We start from the raw sequence: 19,437 nt of genomic DNA, 5'->3' as shown, positions 1-19,437 counted from the left end.
TACAAGTTTATAGGATGAATGAGCACTCGTACTTAGCACCAATCCTTTGAAAACAATTCTAGACATATTTATTGATTTACAATTGCTTTTTATAATTGAAGTACATAATAAATGAATAGAGCGAAGTGTTTTATTGAACGCAAATTGTATTTTGAGTAGCTACATGCAAGCACTACTAAAATAAAAACAATATTATACATGTACTTTGGTCATAAGTTCAGGTATTTATTATTCATAACACACACTAAGCAATTTTAAACCCAGGAAAGCAGATAACTTTCTGGAGTCACAATGAAGTCAAAATTACAATAGACACATAATTCTCCATGAAAGTGGCTGATTGCATTTTATTGCAAAGTGTTCTATTCTTAATTTATATACAAAATAATGTAAGTAATAATTTATGTTTTGTGGATTGGTTTGTTCTATTATGTTATTTTTATACAGTCAGTTAGCAAGGGCAAAGTTTTTTTTAAGAATATATTAGAGTGCAGCACAGTGCAGGCCCTTCTGCCCACAAAGTTGTGCTGACCCTTTAACCCTTTGATTGAAGTTTCTCTAGTTCCTGTGCAATGTGTGTTTCAATGATGTCACAACGAGCCAAGTGAGTCTGTTGCCAAAAAAAAGTCATACATCAAAAAAAATCATTGAGGTATCTTTATTCACTATTTTTTTTAAGATTAACACAAAATATATTATTGGTAGCCAGGGAACAAAATTTTCGAGAGGTCAAATAAATTTAGTATTACTGACTTATAACATGCTAGGAATACCAGTTCAATTATATTCCTAATTGGTCAACAAATGCACTAGTCCATAAATTTCAATGCCATTCTGTTGCCAGAACTCCACCTACCATTTCTAGGCAATGCATGGCAGATTTAATAACAACACTTTTTTTTCTGTTCCTCTTAAGCCAACAACAACGTCTTGCTATATAAGTTTTGCTGTTTGGGATGAGTACAGAAGTAGTGGGAATATGTAACTGAGCTTGAGAAGTAGGTGAATTCAGGGGAGTACTTATTTCCTCTGGTGTCCTGTACTTACCCACTGAATACCTGAATATATTCTAATGCAGAGATCTTGTGTTATGAATTGGGAAACAGGTTACTCTGAGTCATATCAAATAATAAACCTACTAGGTGTCACTGTGGTAAGTGCAGCAAATTTGAAGTATCCAGATACATGGATGATGATAGATGGTAAAATTGCAAAACTTCCTCATCTTCCATCTCACAGTTGACATGTAAGATCTCTTGATTATTTGAGTTATAACTAAAGTGCAAATTAATATTTACTACAAGAACATCAAAATTTTACAATGTGCTTAAACACAAGACACTTCAAATTATAGTGATTATGGCCACAGAGATTTTGTTATTTGTATCTGGAGATGAAAATTAGCCAGACATCATGGCACTTAAAATATGTAGGATGTATCTGGATTTGCAGAAAAGATCATTACAAACAAGAAACCTATTTTGACTTAATTCACCCAATCAGGAAATTTCATATCATATCTTTTCCATATTCCAAGGATTCTGTTATCACATTTTTCTAAACTTACAGAATTAATCCTAAATTTATGTTTAAAAACAGTCTCCTCTTTCTGTTCTTTCAATTAAATATTCCAAACATCTTCTAATTTCTTTCACTCTCGTATCATTTTTAAGTTCATTTCTTTGATCTCCCCCCCGCCCCGCCAAGCCAAGAAATCCAAACCAATAGTTTTTGCTTCTACTTTAAATTTTTGACACAAATTCCAACAGCCGAAGTGCCACAGACAACAGGCACATGAGAACACCATACACAACTGGTTTTCCTCTAAACCACATGCAATTTCAACTTGCAAAAACATTGCATTCCTTCATTATTGGGTTTGGTTCATGGAATTCCATCCCATGCCACTGTTACCAGAAGGACTGCAAAGTGACTTCTCAAGGACAATTTGGAACTAATGCTAGTCTTGCCAGCAACGTACACTGCCCACATAACAGTAAACATATAAATTTGAATATTGTGGATTTTGAAAATATTCCAATGGCCATTTCCTGTACGTACAAACCTCTCAGTTGCAGATGCTATTGTGAATTCCAAGTAGCATTTTTTCTGAGCAACACACACAAAATGCTGGAGGAACTCAGCAGGCCAGGCAGCACCTAATACAGTTGATGTTTCAAGCTGAGACCCTTCGGCAGGACTGGAGAAAAAATGCTGAGGAGTAGATTTCCAACAGGTGGGGGTGGGGGAGAGAGAAACACAAGGTGATACGTGAAACCTGGAGAAGAAGGGATGAAGTAAAGAGCCTGGAAGTTGATTGGTGAAATAGACAGAAAGCCATGGAAGAAAGAAGAGGGGAGGAGCACCAGAGGGAGGCAATGGGCGGGAAAGGAGATAAGGTGAGAGGGGGGAAAAGGGGATGGGCAATGGTGATGGTGGGGGGGGGGGGCATTACCAGAAGTCTGAAAAATCGATGTTCATGCCATTAGGTTGGAGGCTACCCATACAGAATGTAAAGTGTTGTTCCTCCAACTGAAGTGTGGCCTCAGCACAACAATGGAGGAGGCCAAGGATGGACATATCAGAACAGGAATGGGAAGTGGAATTGAAATGGGTGGCCACTGGGTGTTCTGCCAGCATAGCGTAGATGCTCAGCGAAGTGGTCTCCCAATCTACGTTGGGTCTCATTGATATACAGGAGGCCAAACTGGGAGCACCGAACACAGTATATACCCCAACAGACTTGCAAGTGACATGTCGCCTCACCTGGAAGGACTGTTTAGGGTCCTGAATGGTAGTGAGGGAGGAGGCTTAGGGGCAGGTGTAGCACTTGTTCCACTTGCAAGGATAACTGCCAGATTGGAGATCAGTGGGGAGAGACGAATGGACAAGGCAGTTGCGTAGGAAGTGATCCCTGCAGAAAGTAGGGGGGAGGGAAGGGTGTGCTTCGTGATGGGATCCCATTGGAGGTGGCGGAAGTTTCGAAGAATTATGTGCTGGACGCAGAGGCTAGTGAGGTGGTAGGTGAGGACAAGAGGAACCCTATCCCTGGTATGGTGGCGGGATGATGGGGTAAGAGCAGACGTACATGAATGGAAGATACGTGGTTGAGGGCAGCGTTGGTGGTGGAGGAAGGGAAGCCCCTTTCTTTGAAAAAGGAGGATATCTCCTTCATTCTGAACAAAGTGTGTCACAGTCTAGGAATCAGCACTTGTTATCAGAGAAAGAAAACCACAGCATACAAAAAGAAAATCTCACCTGTATATTCTTTACTATACCTTTTCTTCTGTGTCTACAGTCAGTAAAATCGTCAGGCAAACTCTGAAAATAAAATATTGTTTGTAAAGAATTAACAGCACAAAGGACATGAATGTTATTCCTGTTTAAAATTAATACTATGCTTCAAAAATATATCCTTTTCTCAATGTGTTCATTGTTAATTGATTCAGAGTTGCACAGAACAGAAAAAAAGCCCTTCTGCCCACAATGTCCTCCCCTAATCTTGTTATCCCACATTAGGGCCATATCCTGTATCTTGACTATATAAGTGTCTGCTTAAATGCTGTATGATGCATCTGATTCCACCACATTCTTGTTTGGCACATTTCATATCAATAACACATTGTGTTTTTAAAAAATAACATCCCCAAATCCCCTTTAATACTGATGGCTGTCAAAATCCTATAAACTTCCATCAGTACAACCCTCAGACTCCTTTCGTCTGGGGAAAACAAGCCCAGCTTATCAAATCTCTCCATATAATACAGTCCTCCAATCCAGGCAGCAGCCTGGTGAGTACTCTCTCTTTGGCACAGTCACGTACTTCCTTTAGTGTGACAATGAGAACAGCACACAATATGCCTAACTCTTATAAAGTTGCAACATCCCAGCTCTTATATTCTATGCCCTAACGTATGAAAGCAAACATGCCATATACTGCCTTCACCACCCTATCAATCAATGTTGCTACTTTCAGGGAACTATTGACTTGAACCCCAATGTCTCTCTGTTCATCAATATTCCTTTGTGCTCTACCATTTACTAGTTGACTTCCCAAAATCCATCACCCTGGACTTGTCATAATTAAATTACATCTGCTAACGTTCCACCCTACTCTCCAACCAATCTGTACCTTGTCTTAGGTAAACTTCCTTGCGATCCAAAACAGCACCAATTACCCATCAGTTAGATAATTTTTGATGAATTTTTACACCTCATGTTTAACCATCAAGCATTAAATATATGGTATCAATTCAATATTTACGATAGGTAAAACATTTAAGGCTAAGAATATAATGTTACAGTATGTATTTCTGCATCAATCAACTGAACCATCATTCACTGCAATCAATTTGTTAGATGTCAAGTATTACTAGGAAGGCTTTTTCTTTAAAAGAAAAGTCATATTTAAAAGTATACGATATAGTTACAGAAAAAAGTAAAAACACTAGTAGACAAGTTCTCTGGAAAATTATGCCCAACATATATAAATTATTGATAAATGGAATTGAGTATCACACACAAAGTTGCAATGGAGGCAAATCATAGATAAGGCAGTCCCTCAATTTCCCAACCTGGCCCACCACTCTACCGGATAACAGATGAATAGTGCCTCAACTCCATTTACCTGCTTTTCCTCCATATTGCTCGATGAGTTCTGATCAAAGTTTTGTACAACTAAAATATTACCTCCTCATTTTTGAACTCCAGCACTTGAGATGGATGCCAACATTACTTCAGCTTTTTCTTAAAAGGGAAGACCAGCATTTTTTGCCCATCTGGTTTTTCCCCTGAGCTGGTGGTGGGGAGCCCCCTTCTTGCTTGCTTGCAGCAGTTTGATACAACTCTATGGTTTGGTAGGTCAGTTGAGTCAACCACAGTACTGTGGGTCTGGAGTTACACACAGGCCATCAGTGAACCAGGTGGATTTTTAAAGAACAATCCAGTAGTTTCACACTGATACTAGCATTTTATTCAACATGTATTAATTAAATAAATGTAAACTCTTCAGCTGCCATGATGAGATTTGAACACATCTCTGGATCATCAGCATAGGCCTCGAGAATGCTGGTTGCAAACATAACACTTTAATACTTAATCCCTACATGGGTCCAATTTGTATACATGGATATCATCCATACTGCACCTTACTTCTCACCTTCAGAAAGTAATTTGATTTGCCCTTTGTGAATCCATACCTGACATATTCCTATTTAGCCACACTATATCTGATAGTTCCCAGCCACTTGTTTCAACCACACACTTTGTATGTTTCTGTAAATGTGGACAATTTACTCCTCCTCCACAAATCCAAACAATCTTTGTGTCAGATAACTATGATTTTCATATGGCGTGACTCAAGTAAATAGAGAGTGGTTGTATTTCCCAAGTTAAACTATCTACAATAAAATAAAATTTGATGAGATATAAGGTAACTAATACTTTAAACAAGGAGAAATTATACTTAACTGGACATTTAACAATAATAGTACCTATAATTATTTACTTCCTTGTGGAAAAGGCATTTTAACATTAGAAAGCAGGATTATAAATTCCAGAAAATTACATTGCATGAACAGTTAATTGTAGCACTAACAGTTCAAACGTTACTTGGCTTATCTAAAATTCAGCATATTTCATCATGTCTTAAAATGTATTGCCAACACACCCAAAATTATTTTTACACTGAAATGAATTATCAACACACAAATATCTCAAAAGTAATTCCCATCCATCTTGAAAAGATTTCAAAAAAGTGCCTGATGAGTTTAAAATTAATGCCTTGATCGAAAACATTGAACTGAAACTACTGAGAAGCATTCTTTTAAATAAACATTTACCCGCAAAGCAATTAATGTATTAATCATTAATAAGCACTGTACCTATTCTCTTACCCACCATTGCATCAATCTGTTCAAGAAACTTCATATACTGTTCAGATATGCTTTTCGCTTTCTTCTCTAACTTGCTTAATGCAGAAGATCGGAGATCATGGGCTAAGAACCCCTGGGTGATGAGAAAAAAGTTATCAACTCAAAATTCTTTCCAACAGCACCTTCATATATCCAATATAACAAGCTAAACCAAAATATTCTTTAAGTAAATTTCCAAAACTGCATGCTCTTTAGGTTAAAGGAATGATATTGGACACGAGCATACCATGTCATTGTGTGAAACAGAAGTTACTCAAGGCAGGATACAGATTGGTTGGAAAGTCAGGCAGAACATTGGCAAATGGAATTTAATTCTGACAAATCCTGAGGTAACTGAAAAATTAATGTGAGAACCTTAAGATTCTTCTACAGCTGAGGCAGAGAATACCTGATGAGAGAAGGCAGGTAAGTACTCTGAGATAGGACACTGCTTGTGGTTTATGCAGAACTTCTTTATACTCCCAATGCATTGCTTCAATGTTATCAACACCTTCCTCTTTCTCACTTCCCTCTTTCAGGGATCATAGGTCAAGAACTCTCAAGGATAAGCAGGTTGTTACATTTTTTTCATGGAGGCTTTGAACTTATTCCTTGAATCTTTTCTTCCCATGACATAAAATAGAGTTCAAGAATTAGGATGGCAAGCATGTAAAGAACAAAAAAGAAAAAAAATCCAGAAGCATAGCTGCTGGAAATCTGAAATAAAAACCAAAACTGCTGGAAACACTAACTCTTGATTCTTTTTCCATAGATGGTGCCTGCTCTGCTGGACACTTCCAGCATTTTCTGTTTCTATTTCAGATTTCTAGCATCTGTCGCTTCTGGGATTTATTTATTTATTTATTTTTGTTGATGACCACTTGTCAGAACTGGGAGACAGAGAAATCTGTTTTTCAGGGTTGGGATGCTGGCCTGAGGGAGGATGCTAATGGTATTTCCCCTATCTTGTCAGTAAATTTGGAGGATTTTGCAGAGACAATGTTGGTAATAATATTTCCAGTGACCTGAGGAGCCACCTGGTCATATTCCAGAAGCATACATGAGGGCAAGGAATATTGCCACCCAGTAATCTATGTTTTGTAGCCAAACTGAAGCCTCGAACTTCAAACATCTTTTTCCAGAGTGTATCAGAGGCTGTAATGATACATCAAAGACAATGGTGCATTTCATCACTGAAGCCTGCCTTCAATGAGATGTGCATCCCAAGATATGGGAAGTGGCCAACAGTCCCCTAGCTCTCACCATTAAGCTCTACTACAGGGCTGTGTATAGAGGACCCTTATATTGAAGATACCAAGTCTGACTTTCACCATTAATGACATATGTGCTTGGCTGTCCATCATCATTAAATCCATCTCCACCGTCTTCTCCAACCACTATCACAACAAATAAAACTAGCTCATTGATGTGTCACCAACAATGGCTGCTCGTCCTATGCCAATGCTGTTAATCTCGTGTCCATTTGATATATACTTGACCATCTATTTCTCATTCACATAACAACTCAGGCAATAGCATCCATAATTCAAGTTTCTTCATCTACATTGGTGATAGCCAGTTCTACCTCACTATTAACATCACCTACACGTCAATTGTCTCTACATTGTCTTCAGATTGCCAAGGCTAATCCAACAAATAGCACTGATGAGTTGAATTTTCTTCTAAATATAAATTGAAAAAACCAAAGCCAAAATCATCAGTCCTTGTAGTAAACTTTGTTCCTTGGCGACCTGCTATCCTTCTGACTCATAACTCCAGACCAAACAGATTTGTTTTGCATTTTTAATATTACATCAGACCACAAGATGTCCGACTCCCATCGGTAAGGAGGCTATGCAGCATCTACCCCAGGACCACCAGACTCAAAAAGTTACTTTTCCTAAGCAGTAATGCTCATCAACACCTTCACCCACTAATCCTTCCCATCACCACTACTTTATCATTTTGTGTCAAGGTCACCTTGCATACTGACACTCCTGTGCCTAGCGTCACTTTATAGACATACAATCAATGTGTATAAGCTATATACTTTCATATATAGAGGTGTGCGCCACTTAACGTCCATTCGGACAACGTCCAATCGCATATACTTCCGTAGTCCCGATCGGAGAACGTGACATAGTGGACGTAACCAATCACGTGTATCGCGCAACTCTTGAGTGTAGTAGCGTTATCTCTCTGTTAAATTTTCTTTCGAAAATATAACCATAAAGTGCATCACGGCTTCCAAATGCAGCAAAACCACTCCTAGTGGTAGCAGCAGCAAGAGGCAAAGGAAAAATATTGATTTGGAATTGAAACAGTTGGTTATTAAACAATATGAAGGTGGAAAACTAGTGAATGCTATTGCTCAGGGTTTAGGCATGTCACACTCGACAATCACAACGATCCTGAAAAACAAAGAAAAAAATTCTCAAAGCTGTAAGGATCGGCTTCACTGAAAACTACAAGGCTCATGAAAATGTGAGAGGGACCTACGTTGGATATGGAGAAATTGCTAATGACGTGGATTTAGTCAATACAGGTACACTATAGTACTCCTTATAGGTTTGCTAAGTATATATGGTGTTCACACAATGTCCAAATCACATAACGTCCGATTTCACAGAACGTATCGTGGACGTTAAGCGACACATACCTGTACTGTGTTTTTATTATTGTGTTTTTATAGTGCTTTTCTGGTGCTGCATCAGATATGATGTAACAATTATTTCATTCTCCTTTACACTTGCGTACTGGAAATGACTAAACAATCTTGAATCTTGAAGATGAGCTACAGACCAGATATTACCATAACTCTGCCCAAAAACCTACCACTGCTGGAATTCATAACTTTCCCCTTGATTTTTTTTTTACCAAAATCTGCCTATTTGTCCCGACCAATCTCCCTCATTCAACATCCCTTTACCATGGGATTATCTGGAACTTCCTAAGTAAGCAGGACAGGCATTTTCAAATCCATCCATGGCTTTGCACCCCAGACACCATTTTTGTAATTTCCAACAGGTCTCCATGATACCTTATACTTCTGATCTCAAGAGCATACCCAAACCTTGCCACTTTTGATGTTAAAACTTTGGGATCTGGAACTCACTCCCTAAATCTCTTTGCTTTTCAAACTCTCTTTTCTACTTTAAGATATTCTTAAAGTTCAAAGTAGATTTATTAGCAAGAAAAAGTTTGTGAACCCTTTGCAACTTCCTGGTTTTCTGCATTAATTACTCATAAAATGTGCACTGATCTTCATCTAAGTCACAATAATAGACAAACACAATCTTCCTAAACTAATAACAAACAATTGCAATTCTTCTCATCAATACTGAATACGAGATTTCAACAATCACAGTCTAGGTTCAAAAAAGTATGTGAACCTCTGGGGTAATGCCACCTGAATGTTCCACAATGCTTCTGGGACAACGTTCTGTGGACAGATGAAACAAATTTGAACTTTTTGGCAGAAATGCACATCGCTATGTTTGGAGAAAAAAAGAACACTGCACACCAACACCAAAACCACTTCCCAACTGTGAAGCATGGTGGAAGGAACATCATGGTTTGGGGCTGCTTTACTGCCTCAGGGCCAGGACAGCTTGCATTTATTGAGGGAACAATGAATTCAAAACTCTATCAAGACATTTTACTGAGAACGTTAGGGTAGCGGCCCTTCACCTGAAGCTTAATAGAAATTGCAACAACACAATGATCAGAAATACAACAGTAAATCAATTGATGGTTTAAAAAGAAGAAAAATTGTGTTTTGGAATGGCCAAGTCAGTCCAGACCTCAACATAATTGAGATGCTGTGGCATGACCTGAAGAGGGCTGTTCATTCAAGGTATCCCAGAAATATTGATGAACTGATACAGTTTTGTATGGGGGAATGGTCTAAGATTCCTCCTCACCATTGTGTGAGTCTGATCAGCAGCTACAGGAAACATTTGGTGGAGGTTATTGCTGCTAAAAGAGGTTCTACCAGTTACTAAAGGGTTCACATATGTTTTCCAGCTTGGACTGTGAATGATTAAAAAATGTGGTCAATAAAGACATGAAAAGTACAATTGGTTGTGTGTTATTAGTTTAGGCAGATCGTGTTTGTCTATTATTATGACTTAGACAAAGATCAGACCACATTTTATGAGTGATTAATGGAGAAAACCAGATAATTTCAAAGGGTTCACAAACGTTTTCTTGCAAATTTATATGTTGCCATATACAACTGTGAGATTCATTTTCTTGAGGGCATTCATGGTAAATACAAGAAACACAATAGAATCAATGAAAGACCACTCCCAACCAATGTACAAAAGACAACACACTGCAAATACATACATACATAAATAAACAAACCAACCAACCAACAAAATATTGAGAACATGAAAGTGAGTCCATAGGTTGTGAGAAAAGTTCAGTGATGAGGTGAGTGAAGTTATCCCCTCTAGTTCAAAAGCCTGATGGTTGAGGGGTAATAACAATTCCTGAACTTGGTGGTGTGGGTCCTGAGGCTTCTGTGCCTCTTCCTGATGGCAGCAGAAAGGAGGAGTGTGGCTTGGATAGTGGGGGCTCCTTGATGGTGGATGCTGCTTTCCTGTGACATTGCTCTGTGTAGATGTGCTCAATGATGGGACCAGACCATATCCACTACTTTTTGTAGGCTCTTCCGTTCAAGGACATTGTTGTTTCCATACCAGGCCATGATACAACTTGTCAATATCACCAAACACCTACAGAAGTTTGTCAAAGTTTTGGGTGACATGCTTTCTTCACAATGGCACTTGCATGCTGGACCCAGGACAGATCTTCTGAATTGATAACACACAGGAATTTAAAGTTTCTGACCCTCTCCAGCTCCGAAGCCCAATGAGGATTGGCTCAAGTACCTGCAGTTTTCTCCTTCTGAAGTCAACAATCAGCTCCTTGGTCTTGCTGACATTGAGTGAGAGGTTGTTGTTGTTGTGGCACCACTCAGCCAGATTTTCAATCTCCTTCCTATGTGCTGATTCATCACCACCTTTGATTTGGCCAGTGACAGTGATCTGACACTGACAATGGTCAAGCTAAGGTCTTTGACAAAGCTTATAGTTGTCTATCCAAATGTAGAGTTTCTACTGAAATTATTGTGTTTTGCACCCTGATCCCAGGGAACTGTTTTGTTTAGCTGTATGTAAGTGTACGGTTGAATGACAATTAAACTTGAACTTGAAATACAGGTTATTATATTAATCTGCTCTCAAAAGAAGTGAAAGCTTTAACCATGTACCTCCTATCACTGCCAGTGAGGTAAAAACAGAAACAATTATTGACAGGTTAGCACAAATAAACCCAAAGCAACAGCTTCATTATTTTCATTTCAGATAGCAAAAGGAGGAAAGTGTTTGGAAGCAGAAAATATTCTCACATTTTGAATGCCTGTCAGCTCAGTGCTAATTTCTTCAAGTTTATGGGATAATTGTTCTGTGGATTTTTCCAAATCCTTTAACTTCTTTAATTCAGCTTCCTCTTCAGGACTGTTCTGTGAATTCAGAGAAAACAACCAAGCCAAGATAGATCGATTCATTAAGGATTTAGCATTCTATTCAAAGAACTTTGGTACTTCATTATTTTAAGAAATGAATTACTATTTCACTTTCACTTAACAGATTAGGCAATCACACTTTTCATGTAATAAATTCCTACAAACACTGATGAAGTTAACCAATGCATTTGTCTTTGATAATGGCAGAATATTGCCCAAATTTCCCTGCTTTTCTAAATTAAATTATTTACTATTCCTGTAAACTAGTAGAACATACATTAGGTCCTAGTGTATTGTTTGTTTGTGTATTGTTTCATTGGATAATTTTCCTCTAATATTCTCATGATGTACCAGACAAAATAATGGTCCAGAAAATGCAATCATTGCAAGAGACAGTTCTCAGAAACAAGCTGAATGAAATCAATTTTATAAAATCCTTCTCAGCCTAGCTATGTATCCTGCAGTCAAGCACTATGATTTTGTCATTCAAAACTGTTACTAGAAAAATAACATTCTTCCAAATTTTTGCTTTTCATTGAAATAAGGGAACACCTTATTCTTTGATTTTAAGACCACATTCCACAAGAAGTTCATCAATAGAATCTAATAGCAAGAAAAAGAACAAAAGACTACCAACTTCAGCACCTCCGAACGTTCATGGAAGTCAGTCATAGAAAACTACAGCACAAAAATAGGCCCATCGGCTCATATAGTTCGTGCCAAGCCATTTAAATTGCCGAGTTCCATTCACTACACCCAGCCCACAGCCCTCTATACCCCTCACATCACTGTACCTATCCAAACTTCTCTTAAATATGAAATCAAAATCAAATCTAGCACTTGTGCTGCCAGCTCACACTCTCACCACCCTCTGAGTGAAGTAGTTTCCACTCATGTTCGCCTTAAACATTTCACCTTTCACCCTTAACCCATGGCCTCTAGTTGTAGTCTCATCCAAACATAGTGGAAAAAGCCTGCTTGCATTTACCCTATCTATACTCCTCACAATTTTGTATACTTCTATCCAATCTCCCCTCAATATTCTACATTCGAGGCAATAGAGTTCTAACCTATTCAATCTTTCCTTATAGCACAGGTTCAAGTCCCAGCAACATCGTTGTAAGTATTCTCTATACTCTTTCAACCTTGTTTACATCTTTTCTGTAGGTAGGTGACCAAAACTGTACACAATACTCCAAATTAAGGCACATCAATATCTTATACAATGTCAATATAACATCCCAACACCTATACTCAATACTTTGATTGATGAAGGCCAATATGCCAAAAGCTTTCTTTACGACCCTATCTACCTGTGACAGCGCTTTCAATGAATTAAGGATCTGTGTACCCAGATCCCTTTGTTCTATCAACTCCTCGGTGCTCTACCGTTCACTGTGTAAGACCTACCCCAGCTGATTGGTCCTCCCAGAGAGCAACACCTCACACCTCTCTGCATTAAATTCCATCTGCAATTTTTCAGCCCATTTTTCCATCTGGTCCAGATCCCGCTGCAAGCTTTGACTGTCTTCCTTGCTGTCTACTACACCCCCAATCCTGAAGTCATCTGCAAATCTGATGGTCCAGTTAACCACATTATCATCCAGATCATTGATATAGATGACAAACAACAATAGACCCAGTAATGATCCCTGCGGGCCACCAGTCAAAGAGCAGCCATCTACTACCACTCTCCAGCTTTTCCTGCAAAGCCAATGTCTAATCCAATTTACTACCTCATCTGGAATGCCAAGCCACTGAACCCTCTTGAGCACTCTCCCAAGTGGGAGCTTGTCAAGTGCCTTGCTGAAGTCCATGTAGACAACATCCATTGCCTTGCCTTCATCAAGTTTCCTAGCAACTTCCTCGAAAAACTCTAAGATTGGTTAGACATGACCTACCATGCACAAAGCCATGCCGACTATCCCTAATCAGTCCCTATCTATCCAAATACTAATATATCTGGTCCTTTAGAATACCTTCCAATAATTTTTCTAATACTGATTATCAGGCTCACCGGCCTATACCTATAATTTCCTGGTTTACTTTTAGAGTCTTTCTTAAAAAACAGAACATCAGCTATCTTCCAGTACATCTGTTACTAAAGATGATTTAAATCTTTGCTACGGCCCCTGCAATTTCTGCACTTGCCTCCCACAGGATTCAAGGGGATTTGTCCAACCTAATTCACCTCAAGACAGCAAACATCTTGTCCTCTGTAATCCGCATAGGGTCTATGACCTCGCTGCTGCTTTGCCCCACTTCTATAGACTCTGGGTCCCACTCCTGAGCAAATGCAGATACAAAAAAATCCTTCTCTTTTGGCTCCACGCATAGATTACCAGTCTGATCTCCTGAGGACCAATTTTGTCCTTACTGTAAGTTCCCTACAAATTTGAGGCAGTGATAATAACATTCTGACCCTGAGGTATGAATGCCAAAAGATGAACAAAAGTACAAGTAGCTATCATCATGGACAAAAAAAAAATACGAGTGGAGCACAGAAAAGAAAAAAGAAACAAGAGAAAGAGGACCGTGAGAAAGAAGCCTTAAGAAAGACATTGAAATTGACAGAATTTTTAAAACTTGCTCTCGATGATGCAGCAGTACCATTGCTCTTGTCATAGTTTGAGACCGGTGGACAAATGGAGACTTGAACAGCCAGCACTAGCATCAACGTCAGCACAGGACCACCGTCCTTGCCACAGTCAGCAGTTAACGTTGAAGAGGCAGAGAGCATGACTTTGGGATTCCCGACTACAGAGCCCTCCGAACAACCAAGTCGGGCCGCCATTAATGTTAACGTTACTGTGGATCCTTACAGCACTGACCCTGCTTGCTGGGGAAAGGAAACGTTAGCTGATTCAGTCCGAGCGTACTGGGCTAAGAAACGGTTGGAGTCCTGCCAGAATAAGGATGTGGATATCAAAGCTTCAGAACGAGTATACACACAGCAGAGACATTTTTTCCTCCAAATTTCACTTCAAACGGAAGCTCGTAAATGGTGAGTACATATCAAGGCAATGGCTCTTATATTCCCCTTCCACTGGCTGTGTGTTTTGTTTTGCATGCCGCATCTTCAGTGATGGTAACTGTCAGTCCAGTGACATATTTGGCAGGCCTGATAACGGCAACTACATGGGCATTCTAGAGGTAATAAGTGAGTTTGACCTGTTTTTGAAGGTGCACATACAGAAATTTGGAAATGCAGGATCAGACACCCCTTCATATCTTTCACCTAAAACATGTGAGGAGTTTATTGAGCTCATGAACGATCAAGTTCTGTCAGAGATCTAAGTCTAGGTCAATTTTTGAGTGCTTTAGATGCTGTCCTTCAAACTAAGAATCTGCATTACTTTTGGTCCTCTCTCTTAAGGCCTGTAAGTTTATAGCCTACGTGTTGTACTAAACAAATGTCTCGGTCCACAGTTTTGATATTTAGACCAGTACGACCTTAGCTCTTGTTCCTGCCTTTTTTTGCTTGGCACAGCAGCATTTTACGAAGTCGGCAGGGGCCCTGGCCCCACTAAATCCAGCCCTGCCTACACTGCCACTCAATAAAAACATTTGCAATAAAAGACAACATGGTATTTGTCTTCTTTACAGTTGTATATGAACTTTCTGTTTTCACGGCAGAAACCACATACACTAATGTTTCCTAGGTTACTATTTAAAATATTGTTTTCTTTTTCTTTCACCAGAGGGAGTAGCAATATTGTTTCTCTCACTGGAAGAAATGCCTGATAAGAGCACAAGTTTTAATCCGTAAGAAACTTTCGCAGTGTCTGTGTGTAACAGAGATATGTTGATTGAACTGGACATTACTTTGTAACAGAACTCTTCCCCAGTACGTACATAGATTGAGGTAGATATTTCAGTCGTGCACGATTTCACCAAAGGAAATGGGACAACAACAAAGGCCACGTCACCCCAGACTATACTTGTGTACTTTTTATGAAGATAGAGCCTCAGACCTGGCAAAAGCGTAGAGCTATCTCAGATAAAAATAAGTGAAGGAAGAAACAAAGAGAAAAGTAATTATAAATTGTAACACATAAATTGTTTAACAATGCTCAGGAAAAATCTCACACATGTTCTATAACATTTGTCTGGAAAATTATTCGAAGCATAGAATGATAAATTTGTACCTTTTTACCAATCATCATTATTTTACAGCCATTTTTAACACCAAGAACTGACAATGGTTGTTCCATATCTTTCAGAGATTTACCTACATGACAAAGAAAATAGGAAATATTAAAATGTTGTTAATTCCACTTGCACATTTTTGGAAATATTATTGATCATTTACTTCAAATACTGCATGCATTCCCAATATTTTGGCACACTGTTAAAAAACTGGACTAACATTCAGCATGTGCCTTTGAATTACGAAAGGAATAGTATAACAAGGATCGGATGATATCACCAAGTACAGCCTAGGGATTTGAAATAACAGAAACTGTTGGGAATACGTAACAGATCATGCAATATCTATGGAGGGAGAAATAGGGTTAACCTTTCAGGTTATGAAAAGTCACTGATCTGAGATCTAAGATTGTTCCCTATCAATTCTGTCTTGCCAACCAACTATTATCATCATTTTCAGGTTTTATTTCATATTTCCAGCATCTCCACTATTTTACTTAGGGATACCAAAGTAATTTGTTGGTCTAAAGAAGCGTCCAGGGACAGAGGGGAAAAATGGAATTCTTTACTTCTCTATTACAATGGTGGGAGGAGAGACATTGTGCAACATGACATCTCAGGTTCAGGTGAAACTTTTGGAGATGGATTTTAAAAGAACATTTTAAAAATATAATTAAAACAGAAGAGGCAACATCATCTGTGGAATGGAGCTGAACAGCTGTTACTTTCAGATAGTAAACCAATCACCAGTGATCATCTCTCAGATCAATCCCATCCCACACTTATTTGCCTGGAACATATTCTCTCACCAATTAACTAGGTGTAATTTACAGTAGCAATTTCACTAACAACCAGCACATCTTTGGAATAAGAGGGAAAGCCACACAATCACAGGAGTACATAGGACTGGAGATCATAACTGAACTTTGGTTACTGGAGCTGTGAGACAGTTGCACTACCTGCAGCAACACTGCTGTTACACACAGACATGTAATCTGGGGATTAACATTGCCTCTGTGCAAGAGAAAACTGTCCATTAAAGCAACCTGCATTCTTTTGTGCAACACAACGTAAGACGACAGGTTCAGTGATCTTGCTTAGGTCACAACAGGCCACAACTCAAATAACAATATATAATCTTTTGAATTGATCATGCAATCGAGAGGCTTGAAGTATAACCAATAAAAACTTTAAACTGTGTTATATTTTATAACAATTACATAATGCAAAAAGTTGCTGGTGAACGCAGCAGGCCAGGCAGCATCTGTAGGAAGAGGTGCAGTCGACGTTTCAGACTGAGACCCTTCGTCAGGACTAACTGAAGGAAGAGTCCTTCAGTTAGTCCTGACGAAGGGTCTCGGCCTGAAACGTCGACTGCACCTCTTCCTACAGATGCTGCCTGGCCTGCTGCGTTCACCAGCAACTTTGATGTGTGTTGCTTGAATTTCCAGCATCTGCAGAATTCCTGTTGTTTACATAATGCAAAAAGGTAAGTTTGCACATTTTTGCATACAAGTCAGAGATGTGAATGCAACTCTTCTCTTTGACCACATTTACAAACTGTCTGAGCATAACTAAACACTGTCACAGGCAAATTTCCCCATTGAGATAGTTCACTGCTAAAGTTACATCAAGACAGCTCCAATCCAAAACACTGAATTTGCAAGAGTAAAATAAAATCAGCCTATTAGTAAAAGCTGCATTCAATTGGAACAACACACATAAAAGTTGTGGACTGGTGAATCCTTTTTTTAATTAACAGCAATATTTGCCGAATGGCCTCCCAGGTAACAGGTTTTCTGCATCAAAAACCAACAATAATTGTCTAAATATCCTTATCACTAATTCACAGATGAGTCCAATTTCAGGAACACAGATCTCGCTACAATCACCAAGGATTAACGCAAGTTATCATAAACACAGTGCATTCTAGCAGCAAACCTTTAAAAATTAGTTTCTGTAATTGCTGGGGTACCCCAGTAACTTGCGCAATCACTGCTGCCATGTCCTGTAGTGTTGGCTCACAACCTTCCCGTTCTGCTGAAATCTCGATCTTGTGTTTCGAACTACCTAATAATGAAATGTACATCCAGGTCAGCAGACATCTTTGCACTGTATTTTAATACATTATATAACAAAGCTTTTGAAAAGTATACTGCAGTGCCATTATTGCCATACACTGCAAAACAATAAACGTTTAGTTACAGAGCAGGGCAGCACAGGCACAGGCCCTTCAGCCCATCCACCAGCACCTGGTTCATAGCCCTCTAAACCCTTCCCATCCATGTACTAACCCAACTTCTCTAAAATATTACAAGTGAACCTGCATCCACCACTTCCACTGGCTCCTTCCATGCTCTCACAGCCTTTTGAATGAAGTCCCCCCTCATATTTCCCTTAAATATTTCCCCCTTTACCTATGACCTCTAGTTCTAGTCTCACCCATCAGTGGAAAAAGCCTGCTTGCATTTACCCTATCTATACCCCTCAATTTTATATGCCTCTATCTGATCTCCTCTCACTCTCCTACACTCCAGATATTAAAGCCCCAATCTATTCAACCTTTCCCTAGAACTCAAGCCCTCAAGTGTTGGCAACATCCATGTAAATGGTTGCTCTACTTTTTCAATCTTATTGATATCTTTCCTGCAGGTAGGTGACTAGAACTGCACACAATACTCCATATTTGGCCTCACCAACATCTTATATAACTTTAACATAACATTCTGACTCCTGTACTCAATACTCTGATTTATGAAGGTCAATGTGCCAAAAGCTCTCTATGACCTAATGGTGCTACTTCCAAGAAATTATGTACTCTAAGATTTACCACACCCCTCAGTGCCCTAACATTTAACTGTGCAAGTCCTACCCTGGTTTGTCCTCTAAAGTGCAACACCTCACACTTGTCTGCATTGAATATCACCTGCCATTTGTTAGCCCACTTGCCCAGCTGGTCCAGATCACAATGCAGTCTTTGACAGGCTTCCTCACCAGCCACTATGCCCCGAATCTTAGTGCCATCAGCAAATCTGCCGATTTGTTTACCACATTTAGGGATGTTTAAATTTACTGTTTATTTCTCCCTCTCTTTTTACGACGACTGTTCACACCACCCCACCACCAAAAATTTCTTCAAATGCAGATTGGTTTGTACATTAACAATTTAGGTGACAGTGGATGAGGCCGGACCCAACGTGCAGCCAGCGACGGGGCAAGATTCATGCCGCCCTGCTCCTTGTGCTAACAGCTGGAGAGGACAGATTCTGCAATCATGCTGCAGAAGAGCTGCCCGGGCCCTAAGTTACTCTGAAGGTCACCACTCCCGCCATCTACTGCAGACAGCAGACACTCCCATTACCGTGTATGAGTGTGAGCCCCACCACATCGCCAGCCATTGCAACTCCGCGCGCACCCGAGTACAATTTCCGCTTCGCAGCGGAAACGATCGCCCGCGCGGACGTGAAAGAACCCCCGCAGCGGACACCATCTTTGTGCGGGGCAAAACTGACGGCTCTGTGATGGGCATGTAGAGGCGGGTGGGAGTTTACAACTGGAGGGATGGAGAGGGTTGTGTTGCGTGAACCTACCTGGCGAATGCAGAAGACCTTCCCTTTTCTCACAAACGAGGAAGCAGCTGCTCAGAGTTTTCCCTGACCGGTAGCGACTGGCAAAGAATATTAAAATTACAAAAGCAAACGCAATTATAAACATTAAAACAATGGCAGATGCTGGAACACTTAGAAACACCCAGAAAGTCACATGGTATCTATGACCTGAGTTACTGGCTTTGTATATTATTTCAGTCTTTCAATATCTGCAGCTTTTGGATTTCCAGTTACT

General features: G+C 39.5%; 1 protein-coding gene across 2 annotated transcripts; it reads right to left on the bottom strand.

Moving 5' to 3' along the window:
• Nucleotides 1-7: 7 nt before the first annotated feature.
• On the bottom strand, nt 8-19,019 carry bag1 (BCL2 associated athanogene 1). Of its 2 annotated transcripts, XM_063043857.1 has the most exons (7): nt 18,956-19,019; nt 17,536-17,664; nt 15,594-15,676; nt 11,329-11,442; nt 5,899-6,006; nt 3,259-3,321; nt 13-610 (listed from the first exon to the last, which is right to left on the bottom strand). In XM_063043857.1, the coding sequence occupies exons 1-7, from the start codon at nt 18,990-18,992 to the stop codon at nt 536-538; spliced, it is 609 nt and encodes a 202-aa protein (XP_062899927.1). In that variant the 5' UTR covers nt 18,993-19,019; the 3' UTR covers nt 13-535. The 2 variants fall into 2 exon arrangements, with proteins under 2 accessions (XP_062899928.1, XP_062899927.1); XM_063043858.1 differs by lacking the exon at nt 11,329-11,442 and having other exon boundaries at nt 8-610.
• Nucleotides 19,020-19,437: the final 418 nt, after the last annotated feature.

The sequence above is a fragment of the Mobula hypostoma genome, chromosome 3 (assembly GCF_963921235.1).
Source record: "Mobula hypostoma chromosome 3, sMobHyp1.1, whole genome shotgun sequence".
NCBI classification, from domain to species: Eukaryota; Metazoa; Chordata; class Chondrichthyes; order Myliobatiformes; family Myliobatidae; genus Mobula; species Mobula hypostoma.
Note: the sequence above shows the minus strand (reverse complement) of the source record. Positions and strands in the feature narration are given on the sequence as shown.

Excerpts from the sequence above, each read along its gene's own strand:
- bag1 (XM_063043857.1), bottom strand. The coding sequence starts at position 18,992 with ATGGCTGGCGATGTGGTGGGGCTCACACTCATACACG. Across the intron at positions 6,007-11,328 it reads AGCTGACAGGCATTCAAAAT|GGGTTCTTAGCCCATGATCT; the intron begins GTGAGAATATTT and ends CTCATCACCCAG. Across the intron at positions 611-3,258 it reads GTATAGTAAAGAATATACAG|ACTCACTTGGCTCGTTGTGA; the intron begins GTGAGATTTTCT and ends TTTTGGCAACAG.